Consider the following 17,660-nt stretch of genomic DNA (forward strand, 5'->3'; position numbering starts at 1 on the left):
CTGCTTTCAGCTCTTTCAGCTCTTTCAGCTGATCAAAACGATTTTCAATACAGTTTACGTGCTACTTGTTTTAGGAGTAGGTATTTTAAATAGTTTTGTAATTATTTTTAATTCGTTTTTTTTTTTCATTGTCAGTTAGCTGATCTTGAACCTGCCTCGTCGTCCCCAATTATTCGCTTTACAACTTTAAACGTTTGTATGGAAAACAGACGAGCTACCCTCAAATCAGCTGATAATATCGAGATTGTGATGTCAGCGGAAATTTCGGGAAACGTGAAGAAAGCGGTCCGTTACTAAACCTAAACACACAGGCCGCCGACGTTGCGTCTGGACACGCTAGTCTACAGTACTGACGTATTTTTAAATCATGCCCCCAGGAAAAAATTTTAGGAGGAGGAAAGAGGATTCATCCGACGAGGAAGATGATGAGACAAAAGCCGTGGTCAGGTAGATATGTTTATCACATTAAAGCCAAATAGAGTAACCGAACATTACCGTGTAGAAAAATATTCATTCAAAGGCTACATGCAGATGCCTGTTCATATTTTCTAAGGTCCAAACTGGATGAAGCTAAGGAGCTTCAAAGTTTACGAAAAAGGCAGCATGGAGTAAGGTTGGTCATATGTCTATTTACAATGCTTTTTATTTTTTATACCAATATGACAGTTTTACACGTTTGCACGAGTCTTGTTATTATCATAGATTTTTTTTGTTGCATTGTTTAATTTTCAAGTTTTATTTAAATGTATTTAAAATAATTTGTCCATTCAATTATGTTTGATTAAAAATCTAAATAATATATGCTGCTTTCCATTGTTTTTCTCCAGCATTGCAACGTTACTTGTAGGAGAGAAGCTTCCTTTGGAGGCTGAGATTGAGGCAGGTTTTTTTTTTTTTTTTTTTTTAAAGCAAACTGCATTTTGTATTGCAATGAAGGTCTTGCAGTCTTACAGTAAACGTATGATGTAAAATAAATTATTGCCACTCCGTTTTGTACATTAGGACGACCCATTTAAACTGAAGACTGGAGGTGTTGTTGACATGAAGAAAGTGAAAGACAGAAACCGAGACATGTAAGTTATATTATGGGTGTCACGATCATTAGATGGAGTGCCCATGAACTTCAGTAGAGGGCACTCCAATCAGGACCATTCCACATCAACCACCAGATGTCACTCGAACTCTAGCACCTCTCATCTGTTGCACCACACCCGAACTACATTCCCCATGAGTCACTGCATCACAATCACCCTGCCACACCTACACATCGTTCATCAGCCCATTTCTTTGCCACACCTGCACCTCATTTACAAACATATAAAGCAGCACACTGACTCCCACTCTCTGCGAAGTCTTGATTTGCTGTGTCTGTCATTTCTGAGCGTTTCCCTTGTGTTTGAGCTCTCTGTACCTGACCTTTGGATTGTTTATTAAGACTCTGATTCTCTGCTGCCTGCCCCAGACATCTGCTTGTTCCTGTTTTCGATTCTGGTTATCCCTATATACCTGACGCCGTTGCTGATCATTGCCTGTCTGACCATTCTCATTAAAAGTTCTGCACATGGATCCGAACCTCTCTGTCTCTTCATAACAATGGGGTCATGTTTGCTTTTTATTTTATGTTGATGCTACTGTATATTATAAGTGAAACAATAAAAAACTTCTCTCCACTACAGGACAGCAGATGAAAACGACCTGAATCTTGGTACCTCCTTTTCTGCTGAGACTAACAGACGAGATGAAGATGCAGACATGTAAATGCATGAGTGCGCACAAACCATCTGTATTCTTTGTCCTTGATTACACCTGCCTTGGATGTTTTTTTTGTCTCCATTTAAATGCTTATATTATCTCTCTCTCTCTTTGTACGCTGTTTTATTCAGGATGAAGTACATTGAGACCGAATTAAAGAAAAAGAAAGGCATGGTGGAGGCGGAAGAGCAGAAAGTGAAGGTGAAGAATCCAGAGGACCTCCTGTACGAGCTTCCAGAGAGCATCCGTGTCAGCTCTGCCAAAAAGACTGAAGAGATGTTGTCCAATCAAATGCTGAGTGGAATTCCAGAGGTGGATCTGGGGATAGAGTAAGTAAAGACCAGAACTAATTCAGACATTTTCCTTTGATCACATCTGAGATTTTTCTTTATAGTCCACCTAGCTATGGATGTCAGCTTCAAAACCTTTCTTATCAGTGCAAAGATAAAGAACATCATCAGCACAGAAGAAGCCAAATCAAAGCTTCTTGCGGAGCAGAGGAATAAAAAGAAGGACAGCAGGACCTCCTTTGTTCCCACTAACATTGCTGTAAATTACGTCCAGCATAATCGCTGTAAGTGCACACAAATATCTGACCAACTAGCTTTTTGTATTTTAAGGTCATGTGCTTAGTGCTCTACATAGAGTCATGTCTTCACACATTTTCTTAACTTTCTAAAAAATCAGTAACCTCTGTGTACTTGATATTCAGAAGCAGTATTTGTTTTTCATCAAGGTTATCAGTCGCATCTGCATTTAATCCAAACATTTTATAAGTTACAGCTCTATTCCTGCATCACCTTTAGGTTTATTGATTACTAACCAAGGACTATTCATATTCAGTTGCTTACTCATTACAAGTGAAATTATTTCAGTATTTGCTATCGTTCCCTAAAGAACAAAGATTAAGTCATTTTCTGTATTTTTTCATTCAAGTCTATCATGAGGATGTAAATGCTCCCCAGAGACGGCACAGAGAAGAACCCAAAGCCAGGCCACTACGAGTAGGAGACACCGAGAACCCTGTGCCTGAGAGTAAGATCATAACAATATCATATTTTGCTTAAATAACACATTTGTTGGATTTATATGAGTGTTTTGTGTTTACATCTCTTCTTGTTCTCCAGCTTCACCACCTAATTACCGCAAGAGGCCTAATAACGAGAAGGCCACAGATGACTACCACTATGAGAAATTCAAGAAGATGAACCGACGATACTAGTCCTCTACCATTGTTACAGTCAACCGAATTTCTTTCTTTAAAATAAGAATGTAAATATTTTTTACTGTCTTCATAGCTTGCATACAGTCATAAACATTTTACAATAGCCCCCCCCCCCCCTCCCCCCCCGTTCAGTCTTGGCTGTAAATTAGTCTTTGGTCTTGCTTAACATTTAACAAGAACAATGAACTGCACATATCAATACAATTAATCATCAATTTAACAACATATCCCATCAAATAAATCGTTAATGCATTTATTCCTCCTAAAAACAATGCCGTCCTAGTTTTTGTTCAAGAAACGTATTGCTTATGGCTCAAAGGTTTGTTTATATATTGTTTTAGTTGCCTTCAGTGTCCTATAATGGTGCCCAGATGGTAACTATTTGAAGGCATAGGTCAGAGGGTGTTATAAGTCCACTTATGGCCAAAGCTTTCCTCCTACCTGCCATATCATACAGCTGATCAGTTGACTTTATATTATTCACTCATAAAAATGTTATTTTTATTCTACATATTTTGCTAATGAAACAGAATATTATAACCTCTATTAGAGTTACAACATTACCTTACCTTTTCACTTGGATGTCTTTTACCAATCTAAAATGAAAAGTTTGTGCTAAGATAGCACCTCTATAAAATAGGTTGTTTAGAAAGTATCCAGCCATGTAATATGAAAAATACCAGATGAGAGATGCAATATGATGAGAACAGCTGTAGCTATGGGCAACCGGTGACAAGCAATTTCATCATGACAATGTGCCCACCTGTACGTCATATCTCGTGTAGTTTTTTTGAGCGAAACATCAGATCACCCAGGTGACTCAGCCCCCACAGCACAAATCACCTTTGAAGGGGACTGGGGCATCATTGGGGAGACATATGGGGAAGTCGTGGCCTAATGGTTAGAGAGTTGGACTCCCAATCGAAGGGTTGCGAGTTTGAGTCTCGGGCCGGACGGAATTGTAGGTGGGGGGAGTGCATGTACAGTTCTCTCTCCACCTTCAATACCACGACTTAGGTGCCCTTGAGCAAGGCATCAAACCCCCAACTGCTCCCCGGGCGCCGCAGCATAAATGGCTGCCTACTGCTCCGGGTGTGTGTTCACAGTGTGTGTGTGTGTTCACTGCTCTGTGTGTGCCTATTTCGGATGGGTTAAATGCAGAGCACAAATTCTGAGTATGGGTCACCACACTTGGCTGAATGTCACTTCACTATTGTCCTATGTACAATGTCTCGTATATCTTCTTCGATAAATGTCTATTTTATATGACTGGATACTTTCCAGACAGCTTTCACATGAATGTCTGTATGTATGTATTGGTGTTGTGTTAATATACATATGAACCCAAAAAAAGACAAAAAGCAAACACTTCCTTCGCAGTCCCATTTTGAAAAAGTGAACAGCATTACAGTGCACATGTACTATGTAACATACAATAAAATTGAACAGTGTAACAGCTAAATTTACTCCAAAATGTGTGCAGCATTATTTACAGAGGTCTTCTTTTCTTTCAGCATCCTAAACACCACTTGCCTAAACAAGTTATATTGTTTTTTAGAATAAGAAGAAATTGCTTTTTTGTAATATCGCTCAGAGACATTAAACGTAATAATATACAGATAGAAAGACAAACACTTCATTAGACCAATATAGCAAGTTACCAACTACACTAGTTCTCAGCATTAATTCAGTGTCATATTTGAAGGACAAAAACACATTATCAATTCAAGTAATTGTTTAGATTTGCAGTCTGCAGCTGGTGGCTTAAGATGGGGCTTATTATGATGTTAAATTCCTTAGATGTGTAATCTAACTGGTTCATGAAGGAAGCCAGCAGTCTTTCATGACTGCTCACTAGTGCTGCTGTCGTGACTGTTGAGGTGACGCTGCATGGACTCCTGGCTCCCCAAGTTGTCTGGATCCTCTGGGTTGGCACGTGAGGGGTCAGAGGTCATCTCAGGGGACCCCCAACTGTCCTGCCGATGAAAGGCCTCACAAAGTGGCAACTCAACACCATCCCACTGTCCACAACTAGAAACGTTATACACACACACACAGACGTTACACACAAACTAACATTTCTTCTGTCCACTTCTGCCTAAAACACCCAAAAAGCCATTAGGAGTATGAATGAATGATGATGCACATTCATTCACTCATTACAAAAACAAACTAACACAACATACAGTATGAAGGAACTGAGAAAGAAAGCACAAGCAGGGAAAGAAGCTGTGAAAAGCATTATTTCAGGATTGCTACTGACATGAATGGAACCGTGTGGTCACATGACATTATTCTTCTGTTTGCATTGAACAGATGTGTGTAGTCTCTAATAATAGATTTGCTCAACAGATGAAAAGCAAAAGGCTGTAAGCAGCAGAGAATTTAGATGATGCACTCAACAGAGGCAGAGAATAACTTCCAAATCAGAGGCGAGCAAATAATAGATCAGACACTACATGTGCTCTAATTTCTCTCTGGTTTATTTATGAAATTTGAAATGACCAGTTGGTTTGTGAAAAAGCTGACAAATATCCTTACACATTTTGAACAGGTACTAATGTGACCAACACTGTGTCTTCTAAATATGTCACCACAAAGAAACAAAGTGTAGTGCAATTTCGAACCACTGAGGAAATCAGAAACTCCATAAATGATAAATATTGCATTTTGAACGTGACATGTATGCCTCTGAAAGTTTTCACAAACTTCAATTAGTATAACAGAGAAAAAAAAATAAATCACTGCATTTATGAACATACAGTGAAAATCTCAACGACAATAACAGAGTTTCATCTTAACAAATTTCTTCCATTAAGCTAATTAAAGATTTTTTAAGTAATTTTTACTATATGTACAGCACCATATATTACTTTTTACAAATTCTTAAGTGCTTTGAATTTTGCAGCTCATCGTTGATTATAGGCATCCAAAATCAATGTGCCCAATCCAATTTCATATTTAAATTCACATGTACATTTTTCTTAAAAAAAATTAAAAATGTATACATTTATTTCCATAATTCCAAAATGTCTCTTCTCATATAACTATTAACCTTTCCACTGGTGTGCTTCAAAGACAGCTTAAATTTGAATTTAAAATCTTTGAATAGCCCTTAAGATCCAGATTTATCCTATACTAATCTCTATAAAAATATACTCCAGACAGCACCACTAATAATACTAAATACCCGAAAATCTTCTAAAACATTATCGTTTGAGGCACCTGGGGTGGGGGTGGGGGGTATTTACATGCATTTCAGACTGTATAACAGATGGGTTTTCTTGTGCAAAACCAGTTATACTGAAAGTGCTTGATATTGTCTTTGGCATGTCTACAATATGGATGGATATGACACTATGGATATATGAATTTTCCTATAAATTTGCCATATTAGAAGCATAGCAGTAAAAGATATGATATCTGGCTTGATATGAATATGACAAGTGGAATAAAACCCTACAGTATCTAATTAGTAATTGAGTCTTACTACATGACTGAGCTGGTTCAAAAGAGAATGTACTCTTTCATTATTTAGTCTTACCTGCGAGAATGAACACTCTTATTAAGGCACAATGGTATGATATGATTATGTGTATGGAGGACAAAAACTGGGATGGCATAATTAAACAAATAGAAAAACACAATGGTTAGCACATGATATTTTAAGAAAAATGAAAACCGTTGGAGCCAATAATCAGTTGTGCAAGTTAAAAATACCTTTTGCTCCACGAATCACCCCGTTTTATGTTCTTAGGATGTACATATCAAATGTATGGCACTGGTAAGCAAGGGAAGGCAGAGGTGACTGCACACATTTGGGAACACTGGTCTATTTGTACCTGGAGGAGTAATACTCTTCCTCGAGCTCATACAGGTCAATGGCAATCTCATCACGCAGGGAGATGAGCTTCTTGTCGCACTCTTCCTGCAGCGTACGCAGCTGCTGGTTGCGGAGACTGATGGCCTCATTGACAGAGGGGAAGTCATTCAGGATGAGGAACTGCTTCAGGTCTGAGACCAGCTTCATGAGAGACTCTCCTGCACGTACCTAAGACATAATACACATGTGAATGTTATCGAAGTCTGATATGCCTATTTATTAACATACTATCACTGTAGATCTTACAATGTTGGCGGCTCGCACATGCATTTCATAGTGGTCCTGCTCAGCTTGTGTCGCTCTGGAAACCTGAGTCTCTTCTTCCACCTGATGACCAGATTAGCATCTCATAATTAATATGAATAATCCTATTGATATAGATATTTCTATGTCACACAGCAAAATGCATTCCAATATACCTTTGCTGTTTTGATTATTTCCGTAAAATTGTCTAGAATTGACCTGATGTCATCTTTAAGTCTCTTGTTGTAGTTCTGCAGAAGAGTTTCTTTGCTTTGCGGGAGGACTCTCTGTGTGGCCATCTCAGCGCTCTTCAGTCACACTTGACTCAGTGCTAAAGGATCAGAAACACGACATTACTGTTAGAATTGCAACTGGTTATCACACTAACCTCTACTAAATACATATAATAAACAGTCAATGTTTACATGTCCACAAGATAACTGCAGCCAGTTTTGTCGTTGCGATTTTTTTAAATGCTTGTCAATCTGGAAAAATGGATATTTTAAGAAATGCACGAAAGCTAGAACACAACGCAAATCAATGCATTTGCCGTCAACATTCGACATTTTGTTTTGTTTGTTTTTCTCAGACGGTGAAACCAAACAGCGCGTGCAGGTTTCTGATACCATACACCACGCATAAATAATTAATGAGGTTTAAAAAAAACGTTTGTCGCTGCTGTGACTTAAACACAAATAAAATCGCTACTCACAGCTGCAAACATTCTTTTAATTTCTCTCCAAATAAACACGAGCCTCAATCTTTTGTTCTGTCGCGAACAGATGATGTCATCTCGGTATTATATTTCCCACAGTCCTTTTCGTCCTCCTTTCCGTCTGAACCAACATGGTGAGTGTTGGATATGTTTGACTGGGAAGCCGCTACTCTCATAAAATCCTTTAGCATCCAGTTTTGTAGTGTGTTGTCTGACTGATAAAATATTGGTTATGGGAAATAAAACACCGACGCTTGCTCTCTGAATGAAAATTGCGATGATTTTAAGGATTTTAAAGAAGAATGCGAGACCTTAGGTGAGCTGTGTAGTGACCGGTTACCGTCGGCATTGACGCCTCGAGTTGTGGCACCGTTAGACTAAGCCCTTAAACGTTATTATCTGTAGTATTAATACAGACACACTTGACTATATATGTTTTCAATTAACATGTTTAATATCATGAGAAACCTTAACTGTGGGCTCCAACGCGAATGCTAACCTGTTAGCGTACTGATTTGTAGGCCAAAAATCAATCGGATCGTCCCAGTGGTGCTTATTAAACACGCAAGTCTTGCTGTATTTTACACTAGTATACACCTGTTGGTCAATTATAGATCTGATTATGTTAAGTGACCGTGCTGTAGTTGGTTACGCGGGTATCTCTTGGATGCTAGAGTGGTAAAGTTAATGTAACGTTTGTCACTGTGTTTTGACTAGTAATTTTGTTTTGGCTTTTGCAGTGATGTCTCGAATTTCTTCACCTGAACCTTTTGTGTAGAACTCATTTTTATAAAAACTGAGCATGAGCCAAAAATTTATATTGCTCAAGTTTCTCTCCATTTTGGATGATGTGCTGAAGTCTCGTGCTTCTCTCCACAGCCTAAGGGGAAAAAGGGTAAGGGGAAGAAGGTGGCTCCAGCCCCTTCAGTGGCCAAGAAGCATGAGGCCAAGAAAGTCGTGAATCCCCTGTTTGAGAAGAGGCCCAAGAACTTTGGCATTGGTGAGTAACAACAAGGTCACAGATGAGACTGAGTCATAGGTGATCTAAAGTGTAGCTGTCAAATAAGTGCAGATGATGTCACTAATATTTGCTATCTTAACCATAATGCAGACAATCTTCCACCAAGATCGCTGATGCACGTATTATGTCTTGAAAGCACCTGAGAGTTTGTTGATCCTAATGCTAATGAAAGTCATGCACTTTAATCTCCAGGTCAGGACATCCAGCCGAAGCGGGATCTGACCCGATTTGTGAAATGGCCACGTTACGTCCGGCTGCAGCGCCAGCGGGCCATTCTCTACAAGCGTCTGAAGGTCCCCCCTGCGATCAACCAGTTCACCCAGGCTCTGGACCGCCAGACCGGTGAGTTATTTGCTTGACTGAAGTCTCCTACGTCTTTCTGCTGTTGTTCATACAATGATGCATGTAGAGGTCGATGGATAGTAGTGGATGTAATCAATAACTAGTTAAGTCAGTAATATTAACAAAAAATTCTTGATGTAAGAGAGTGCTGTACGTACTTAGTAAATTAACAATGTCCTAATCATGATGTTATTGTATTTCTCACAGAGGAATAAAAGTTTTTTTTTTTTGTCATTAATTACACAAAGCAAACATAAGCCTCAGTTAATCATTGAAAACAATATATTGGTCAACCTCTAAATGCTTTTTGGACACTTGGGAATGTGCAGATGATGTGAAGAATATTTGCTATCTGAAGTCAATGCTGACAGTTTCCACCAAGATCACTGATGCACTGTTATATTGCTGCTGCTTAAATTTATTTTGAACTGTATTGTAAAATTACTGATGACTTAAGTCTTCACCAAAATGTTAACTAAATGTTAAATGTAAATTATTTCTGTAGCTACCCAGCTGTTCAAGCTGGCCCACAAGTACAGGCCCGAGACAAAGCAGGAGAAGAAACAGAGACTGCTGGCTCGTGCTGAACAGAAGGCTGCTGGAAAGGGAGACGTGCCCACTAAGAGGCCCCCAGTCCTCCGTGCAGGTGGGTCCTTTTAAAGTGTCTTTTCTTTGAAGACACCGAAAGGTCCAGCCCTTTCCAGAGTTACGAGTTGCCTTCATCATTCTCAAACTTTTCGACTCTTAAGGCCCACCTTTTTTTTTTCTTTTTCCAAGATATGATGACCCTCTTATCTAAGCTGATAAGTACCTCTGGTATTTGTTAAACTGGGTTATTAGTGTTTTAATTGGGATTAATAAGTAATTTTAATGGGGAGCCCTTGGATGTTTGCTGCAGCCTCCTAGTGGGACTGAGCCCTGCTTGAGCACAACTGCTGGATCATTTGGCTTTAATATCAGTTTAACACTTTGATTTATTCTCAGGTGTGAACACCGTGACCACACTAGTGGAGAGCAAGAAGGCACAGCTGGTCATTATTGCTCACGATGTGGATCCCATTGAGGTGAATGTCTCTCGGTTGTTTTTCTACAGGATGTATACATCTTGTCAAATAATGTTGTGGTTGTCTGCAGTGATGTCTTGAATTTCTTCACCTGAATTCAAACTGAAGATCAAAAATACGAGCTTTTTAACCCTGAGCAACAACCCACAGGAGTGTTTCTGTAATGACTCTTCAGAGTTTTGGCTTTTGATTTGTTAGACTGCTCAATGTGAGGATGGATGTCGATGTGTGATTTGGTGTAATTCTCTTTGTAGCTGGTGGTGTTCTTGCCTGCTCTGTGCCGTAAGATGGGAGTCCCATACTGCATTGTGAAGGGCAAAGCCAGACTAGGCAAACTGGTGCACAGAAAGACCTGCACTTCTGTTGCCTTCACACAGACCAACCCGTGAGTAACACACACACAGGTTTCACTTTCCTGTGCTGCACTTCCTATGGCTATGATGTCTGAATTTCTTCAACTGAACAACCATGTGGTTTCAAATGAGCTTTTTAACCCTGAGCTAAATGATTTGCAGTTGATTAATGATCTAGGCATCATGGACACGACATTTGTGGTTAAGATTTATTTTATTTTTTTCACATCTTCAGCGAAGACAAAGCAGCTCTTGCTAAACTGGTGGAGGCCATCAAGACCAACTACAATGACAGATACGAGGAGGTCAGTTATCGGTTCTGATGATAAACTATTGATTTATCAACTTACACCTTAATGGGGTTTCAATTAGTTTACAGTCCCCCAACTGATCTCTAAATGTAATTCAAATTTTATAATTTGTTTGAATTTGTTTCTCATAAAATGTTGTACCCACTTTGAAAATCGATGTGATCATATTGTCTACACTAGCTGTTGAATAGGACATTCCAGACTACCCTATAGTTTTCCGTTTGTGCTTTATGCTAAAATCCATTATCTTTTGAAGCATATTTTGATGGATTGCAATAGTTTAAATTGTCAGAATTCATTTTTCTGTTGACTATAATATTTTTAATGAACGCCAGATTTTATTTTAGAATTATGCAAGATCAAATTAAAAATCTAATTTAACTTCACTAACCTTGTTCTCACCATGAATCTAGCTGAGGTAGCTCGCAAGGCATTACAATTCTTTCATTCTCTCTTCAGATCCGTCGTCACTGGGGAGGCAATGTCCTGGGTCACAAGTCAACTGCTCGCATTGCTAAAATCGAGAAGGCAAAGGCCAAGGAGCTGGCTACTAAACTGGGCTGAGATCCTGTCTTGTTTAAATAAAACTGTTCCCACAAAACTTGTTGAAGTTTGACTGGTTCTTTCAGTGTGTTTGTTGCTTATAGTCTCTTAATGTTCACTTGAATTTTTGAACAGACTTGAAAGTGCACGATCCAAACGTACATTTTTATAATTCATCAATGAAAAAGTTTTGTAACATTGATGTACCATTTTCATGGTAATGCAATTTCTGATTTGAAAAGTGGTTTCAAAGGATGAACTTTGAGATTAAGTTCTCAATTATATCAATTTGATTATTTCTAAAGTGTGAGTCAACGAAGACGACTTTTTGACAAAGGTCAGAACTCCTGTTATGATGTAGATTTCTAAGGTGCACTTCTGTCGTAAATTAATATCACCTTTTTTTCTTTTTTTTTTTTAAACCTTGGTAAAATATCTATTTAGGAGTCTTGGACCGTTCCAATTATGTATATTTTATGATTTAGATTAGGATTTAATTATAATATAGTGAAGTAAACTTGTACCACAGAGTGGATGGGTGACCATTGAGAGGTTAAAGCTTAAGAAAATGCAATTGAAAAGTTTTTTTGAACATTTAGGTATAGATAATGGTATTTCTACATGTTATAAGTATTTGTTGAGAGGTTTTAAACTTTTTTTTTTTTTTTTTAAGATGTGAAATTCTGATTTTGCCGCCTCTGTGCATTTATTAAAATATTGAGAGGACAATATATGAATTCAGTTTAATTTAACTTTTAGTATTTTTAAAAAATCATGTGGCCCCTTCCTTGAAAACCACTGTTTTCTAGAGGTTATATTTGCCTAGACAGCTTTCGTATCCAGCAAAGTAATGCATTAAAACAATACACATGCACAAACACTCAAACTAATTTTGACATCCACGTTTTTATTAACAGTAATGAGTTCCACACAAGTGCTTTATTATTCTAAAGCGTATATTCCAGAAGGGCAAAGTGCTGAATATATTTCATAAAGCTATACGCTTAATGAATTTTGCGTACCACATGTAGGAGGTAGCGGCACACAATCCATACCTAAAAAAGAACAAAGAATAGTTCACCTCATGCTCATCTTTAAGATTACAATCAAATAGTTCCTAAATAGTTTTTAAACTTTCTTCTCCAATTCAATGGTAAATGCAATGTAAGAGTAATGCAGGATTTAAATAAAAACAGGTTCTGTTTTAAGGCATAGCAATAGATTAGTAATGTGTTCAATTAAACAAACCATGTGATGACATATTGCATGTGTTCATTCCTCAAGGTCACTCTTGTCTGTCCTCCTATTGGCCCACCAGGTATCGTGCTGTCTGAATGAAAAAAAAGAGATTTAAATAGACAATAAACATTTTATAAGTTTGAACACCATACATTTAACAAATATTAATATTAAGAGCAGCTCTAACCAAGTACAGCATCGATGAGGATTTCCTCAGCACCAGTGACCTTCGCCATGGCCTCCAGGTCACGATAGTGCCACCTATTCGCCTCCACATTGTTCTGAGGGATGAATGGTTTCCGCTGCTCAGTTAAACGCACCACACCAACAAGATCCACATCCTCAGTCACCTTTTAAAAAAACAAACACCTCTTTTACATTTAAATTATACAAAAATGAATATGAAAAATAAAAAATCTCAACTATAAAATTAATAAAGAAAGACCTGTTTATCTATTGATAATGTTTATGGCTAGATTTGATTCAGATGAGCTAAAGACAGAATTACCTGTCCCTTCATCCTGGTTTCTGGTCTGATCTTATTTTTTGGTACGTAACCTCTGTTCACCAAGATAGTGATCCTAAAAATTTGATTGAAGGTTTTTACACACCCATATCAGAGTGCAACGCAAGTGTAATGAAGTGAAATTCAAACAGTGTGTGTTCGTACCCCAGATCAGTACAGTAGAATGGTGTGATGACATTAGCTCCACTCTCCCCGCTGGAGGAAATCCTGCCTGCCTCCCGAGCCTCTCTCTCAGGGTCCACCGGGGAGCGGGGCAGGACGTACAGCTCTTTAGAGTGGTCGAAGTGTCCACGCACCTTTACTCTCCTGTATTCCAGCTGCTTAGTTTCCATAGGACTGTGTCACACACAGATTGAATCACCAGTTCATCCTATAAACATTGGAGATTATGGCACATAGATTTCTAAAGAGACTCACTCTATGGGCAGTGGGATAGGCTCTTTAGTCGTCAGGCTCTGAAGTTCACGGATCAGCTCCAACTTCCACTTTCTGCGTTTCAACTACAAAATCAAAGGGAAGGCTTTTCACAAATATCTAACTGGGGTTTTAGTTATGATTTGTATCATTTAAACACCATGCTCGTGCCTGTACCTGCCATGTTCCAAGACAAAAGGTTGTGGCAGGAATCAACAAGAGAAACCACTTCAGGAAGGAGTCTTCTCCTTTCTCGGTTCCCGCGACAGTGGAACTTGACCGTTGAACAAACCTGGTTAGGTTACCTATAGAAAAAACATCTGAACACCTTAGAACCACAAACTGCACAAGCATAATGCCTGAATATATTTCAGCTATATTTAGTCTATTGGAAACTCATTCTGACGGTTAATCTATTTTATTTTATATTACCTTTAAAAAGTTTGGGGTTGGCATTTTAGTATTATTATTATTATTAAAGACATAATAAATGTATTCAGCAAGGATGCAGTAGATTGATGAAAAGTGACGGCTGAAAAATCGAACAGCTGAAAATTCAGCTTTCCCGTCACAGGATTAAATTACATTAGATTTAAATACATATCAATGCAGCCCTGGTAAGCATGAGAGACTTATTCAAGCTAATAAAACCTCAAAGTTTGAAACGGTAATGTAGCAAACAAAAGTGAGCAAGCAAAACCTGGGGCATCCTGCCGTCTGAACAGACCCTGTCCTGTTACAAATAGGCTCCTCTTTGGTGAGATGAGAGTCTGGGAAAAGAACAAACAAACTTTTCAAATAAAACAAGCTTTAGCTGTCAAGTATGAGTGTTTGACAACAAACGTTTTGATTTAAAAAAAAATATTGGTAAACTGCTTTTGAGGCGGAAAAATTCAAATGTACTTACACTGCATCGAATGATCTTAGATGTGCTATTAGAGAACACCAGCATTAATTTGAAACTGCTCATGTTAGCTGAAACTGTTGTAACCTGAAGAGCAACTGTCTGTCAGGTCGACTGCATAACCTGCCTTGCGCTTTAGGGGGAATGTTTTCAATGTAACCATTTCCGGGGATTCCGAACCATCCTGCGCATGCGCAAGATCATACAAACACGTGACGGGGGATGTTTCTGAATTTATAAGGGCTTGGATTTATTTAGTGCAGATTCCAGTGTTTTTATCTGAATTAGTTTGTAATTCTAAAAAATACTCTACTCCATTCTCAGCTGATGAAACGGTTACAACATGACAGCAGTTTTTCGATTGTATTTTTTTTATATTTTATTTGTATTTATTTATTTATTTGATAATTTGTTTATAATAAAAAAAAAATGCCAGGCTTGCAGCGAAGTATGATTACTTAGAGAAGTTGACCCATGAAGTAAACGTGTCTCACAACCAGGAGCCAAAAGAAGACCCTGTGGCAAAGTTCTGGATTATCAGTTGAATACAAATTAATTAGTAAATACTAAACAGGAATATTTATGCCAATTTTATTGCTGGTTTATTAATTCATTCAAAGTTTGTATTGTCAGAGTAAGTAGTTAAAAAAAATAACTTAATAAAGTTTTATTAATTCCCCTGTTAATTCCATTCCGAGGCAGTGGGGTAAATGATGGTGCTCCTTCTAAGAAGAACAAACAAAAGCCAACAAAAGGAGATAAAGTGAGTGCATACAGGATTAAACCAGTCCCAAAGACCTCTCAGCCTGCAGCACCTCCAGCTCAGAGAAAAACTGTCTAAGAATGGGATTTCAGAGACACAAAAAGGGTTAAAGGTACAAAGTTTGTAAAGAGAGATTAGTAGTTCATCCAGTATGCTTTATTCTTGTTGATTAGCATTTTTACTGACTCATATCTGTTAGGTGAATCATTTAATGTTGTAGATATTCTTCGTCAGAGGCTTCACCAGAAGATTGAGGAGACTAGTGGACAGGAACATACTCAAGTTGGACTAAAAAATTGAAATCAGCTAAAAGTGTTATCTTGGTCAAATGATTTTTAAATATCTGAATGTTAATATGGTGAATAACTTTACTTCAAGGGATAGTTCACCCAAAAATGAAAATTCTGTTATCATTTATTTTGTTTATTCAGATGAACACAAAAGAAGATATTTTGAAGAATGTAACCAAAAAGTTTCTGGTCCTTATTGACTTCCAAATTAATTTTATATCATGGAAGTCAATGGGAACCAACAACTGTTTGGTTGCCCTCATTCTTTGAAAAAAAAATTTTTTCCCTGCTCAACAAAATAATGAAACTAATTCAGTTTGAGGCTGAGTAAATTATTTAAAATGAACTGGTTTGATTACATCTTAGTGTTGGGTGATTTTAATATTCATCTATGTTGCCCCACATAACGCTTGGTAACTGAATTTAAAAAATCTTGTTGATTCACTTGTTTTTGTGCAGTAGGTGCCAGAGCCTATTCATGGTCACACGTTGGATTTAGTTATTTTACATGGATTTCAAATAACGGACTTGGAAATCAGTGACGCTTTTTATTCAGACCATAGATCGGTACTCTTTTCCTCTCATTTTCCTGATCCAGCAGTTACTACATCTTTGGTGGTTTGTTTGAATCATTATTTCTACCCTCAGTCATGTTCCCGATTTGCTGCTTTTTATGTTATGACTGTCCCATTATTGCCTGAAATGTATTTTCCTATGCAAAATAAGAACAGATTTTTTAATTGTTTTAATCAGAAATGTTTTTCTACTCTGAATCTTATTGCTCTGTTAAATCCCAAACGTATTGTTACTAAACCACAGCCGTGGCTTTTTATTAATTCTGTGCTCAGTCCTTCTGTCAGCATTTTTTTTTTTTTTTTGATGCTTCTGTTTCATTGTGAACAACTGTGTTTTTCTTTTAATGAGAAAACTGTTCAATTAAGATCTAAGCTGTTCTTGGGAAATTCTGTTCAACCTGAGAGATCAAGCAGCCTGATACTGTGGAGTGATTTCCAGCCCATTTTATTTGTCTTACGTCTGAGATCAACTTCATCTTCTCAAGATATCAAGTGGTTGAGCATGATCTTTTAATTATCCTAAATACCAGTTTTAATACTTGGAATGTTTCTGACTGCCTAAAAACAGATACGGTAACTCCATTATCGAAGATGTCCAATCTCAGTTCTACAAATTTGAATAACTTTAGGCTTATATCTAATTTGCCCTTTCTTTCTGAGGTTCTTGAAAACATCGTAACATTTGATGTTGAATAATATTTTTGAAAAATTCCAATCGAGTTTTAAGTCTTGACATAGCATTGAAACTGCACTTATATTAGAAACTGAAAAAAAAATGCTGTGGCTTTGGTGCTTTTATGATTAAGTTCTGCATTTGACATGGTCGACCACAGTACCCTGATCTCCAGGTTGGAGAGCTGTGTTGGGTTACAGAGCACATTGTTAAAATGGTTTCAATCTTTTCTAACAAATAGCCTAGAAGATTTAGTGTTTTGTTCCTAGTCTATGGAACAAATGACCAATTTCATATTTTCAAGTCCCTTCTTAAACAACATCTATTCTCAATAGCTGTTTTAGCTATAATAATTGCATTGTCTATATTGCTATATAAATAAAGAAAAGAAAGTAGAAAATGATGACAGAATTTTCTTTTTTGGGTGAACTATCCCTTTTAAAATGCCATGAGTCAAAGAAATTGCTTAAAAAAGCTAAGTTATGTTTTGCTGCAAAAATAAATTATAAGTACTATTTAAAAAAAAAAGTATTATAACATACATTTAAGTGGTGTTAAGTCAAGCATTATGTCTGCTTTTTTTCCAGGGCCATCCTAAAGATCCCTCCTCTGAGGAGGTAAAGAAGAAACAAGAGACAGACGAAAACAAGTAAGGGAGCATCAGAAGATGAAAAGGAAAGCGTTTCAAATGAAAATGTTATCAGATGCTGCAGCTTTGCAGGCAGGAGAAAAGGACAAAGAGCCAACAAAGCCCCAACTGCAAGCCACCTCTACATCGACCACACCTGCCAAAAAGGAGCAGAGCTTCATAGTCTTCAACAAGA

The 17,660-nt window shown here is 37.6% G+C and overlaps 4 protein-coding genes and 5 non-coding genes across 14 annotated transcripts; 7 read left to right on the top strand and 2 right to left on the bottom strand.

Moving 5' to 3' along the window:
* Positions 1–4: 4 nt before the first annotated feature.
* On the top strand, positions 5–4,451 carry LOC128006394 (telomere length and silencing protein 1 homolog). Of its 2 annotated transcripts, none has more exons than XM_052592737.1 (9): positions 5–447; positions 554–613; positions 828–879; positions 1,003–1,073; positions 1,677–1,754; positions 1,884–2,081; positions 2,190–2,326; positions 2,689–2,787; positions 2,880–4,451. In XM_052592737.1, exons 1-9 carry the CDS (start codon positions 368–370, stop codon positions 2,972–2,974), a joined length of 870 nt encoding a protein of 289 aa, XP_052448697.1. In that variant the 5' UTR covers positions 5–367; the 3' UTR covers positions 2,975–4,451. The 2 variants fall into 2 exon arrangements, with proteins under 2 accessions (XP_052448697.1, XP_052448696.1); XM_052592736.1 differs by having other exon boundaries at positions 16–447; positions 521–613.
* Positions 4,347–7,974, bottom strand: LOC128006436 (mediator of RNA polymerase II transcription subunit 22). Of its 4 annotated transcripts, none has more exons than XM_052592740.1 (6): positions 7,816–7,883; positions 7,471–7,496; positions 7,280–7,428; positions 7,107–7,187; positions 6,820–7,028; positions 4,347–5,008 (listed from the first exon to the last, which is right to left on the bottom strand). In XM_052592740.1, exons 3-6 carry the CDS (start codon positions 7,400–7,402, stop codon positions 4,819–4,821), a joined length of 603 nt encoding a protein of 200 aa, XP_052448700.1. In that variant the 5' UTR covers positions 7,403–7,428; positions 7,471–7,496; positions 7,816–7,883; the 3' UTR covers positions 4,347–4,818. The 4 variants fall into 4 exon arrangements, with proteins under 4 accessions (XP_052448700.1, XP_052448701.1, XP_052448699.1 ...); XM_052592741.1 differs by having other exon boundaries at positions 7,471–7,493; positions 7,816–7,879; XM_052592739.1 differs by lacking the exon at positions 7,471–7,496 and having other exon boundaries at positions 7,280–7,434; positions 7,816–7,974.
* On the top strand, positions 7,882–11,510 carry LOC128006420 (60S ribosomal protein L7a). The gene is made up of 8 exons (XM_052592738.1): positions 7,882–7,952; positions 8,698–8,818; positions 9,032–9,181; positions 9,687–9,827; positions 10,166–10,245; positions 10,500–10,630; positions 10,834–10,903; positions 11,369–11,510. Exons 1-8 carry the CDS (start codon positions 7,950–7,952, stop codon positions 11,471–11,473), a joined length of 801 nt encoding a protein of 266 aa, XP_052448698.1. The 5' UTR covers positions 7,882–7,949; the 3' UTR covers positions 11,474–11,510.
* On the top strand, positions 8,553–8,623 carry LOC128015021 (small nucleolar RNA SNORD36). The gene has a single exon (XR_008183750.1). It is a non-coding gene; the product is annotated as a small nucleolar RNA SNORD36 (small nucleolar RNA).
* Positions 8,886–8,957, top strand: LOC128015022 (small nucleolar RNA SNORD24). The gene has a single exon (XR_008183751.1). It is a non-coding gene; the product is annotated as a small nucleolar RNA SNORD24 (small nucleolar RNA).
* Positions 9,506–9,575, top strand: LOC128015023 (small nucleolar RNA SNORD24). Its single transcript, XR_008183752.1, has one exon. It is a non-coding gene; the product is annotated as a small nucleolar RNA SNORD24 (small nucleolar RNA).
* LOC128015069 (small nucleolar RNA SNORD36) lies at positions 10,310–10,386 on the top strand. The gene has a single exon (XR_008183793.1). It is a non-coding gene; the product is annotated as a small nucleolar RNA SNORD36 (small nucleolar RNA).
* LOC128015020 (small nucleolar RNA SNORD36) lies at positions 10,678–10,749 on the top strand. The gene has a single exon (XR_008183749.1). It is a non-coding gene; the product is annotated as a small nucleolar RNA SNORD36 (small nucleolar RNA).
* Positions 11,511–12,339: 829 nt separating the features above from the next.
* On the bottom strand, positions 12,340–14,706 carry LOC128006368 (surfeit locus protein 1). 2 transcript variants are annotated; one of them, XM_052592735.1, is made up of 9 exons: positions 14,539–14,706; positions 14,332–14,401; positions 13,809–13,936; positions 13,635–13,717; positions 13,362–13,553; positions 13,200–13,272; positions 12,879–13,041; positions 12,701–12,782; positions 12,340–12,507 (listed from the first exon to the last, which is right to left on the bottom strand). In XM_052592735.1, the coding sequence occupies exons 1-9, from the start codon at positions 14,599–14,601 to the stop codon at positions 12,441–12,443; spliced, it is 921 nt and encodes a 306-aa protein (XP_052448695.1). In that variant the 5' UTR covers positions 14,602–14,706; the 3' UTR covers positions 12,340–12,440. The 2 variants fall into 2 exon arrangements, with proteins under 2 accessions (XP_052448695.1, XP_052448694.1); XM_052592734.1 differs by having other exon boundaries at positions 13,809–13,951.
* Between the last annotated feature and the right edge of the window lie 2,954 nt (positions 14,707–17,660).

Source organism: Carassius gibelio, chromosome A5, assembly GCF_023724105.1.
Source record: "Carassius gibelio isolate Cgi1373 ecotype wild population from Czech Republic chromosome A5, carGib1.2-hapl.c, whole genome shotgun sequence".
NCBI lineage: Eukaryota > Metazoa > Chordata > Actinopteri > Cypriniformes > Cyprinidae > Carassius > Carassius gibelio.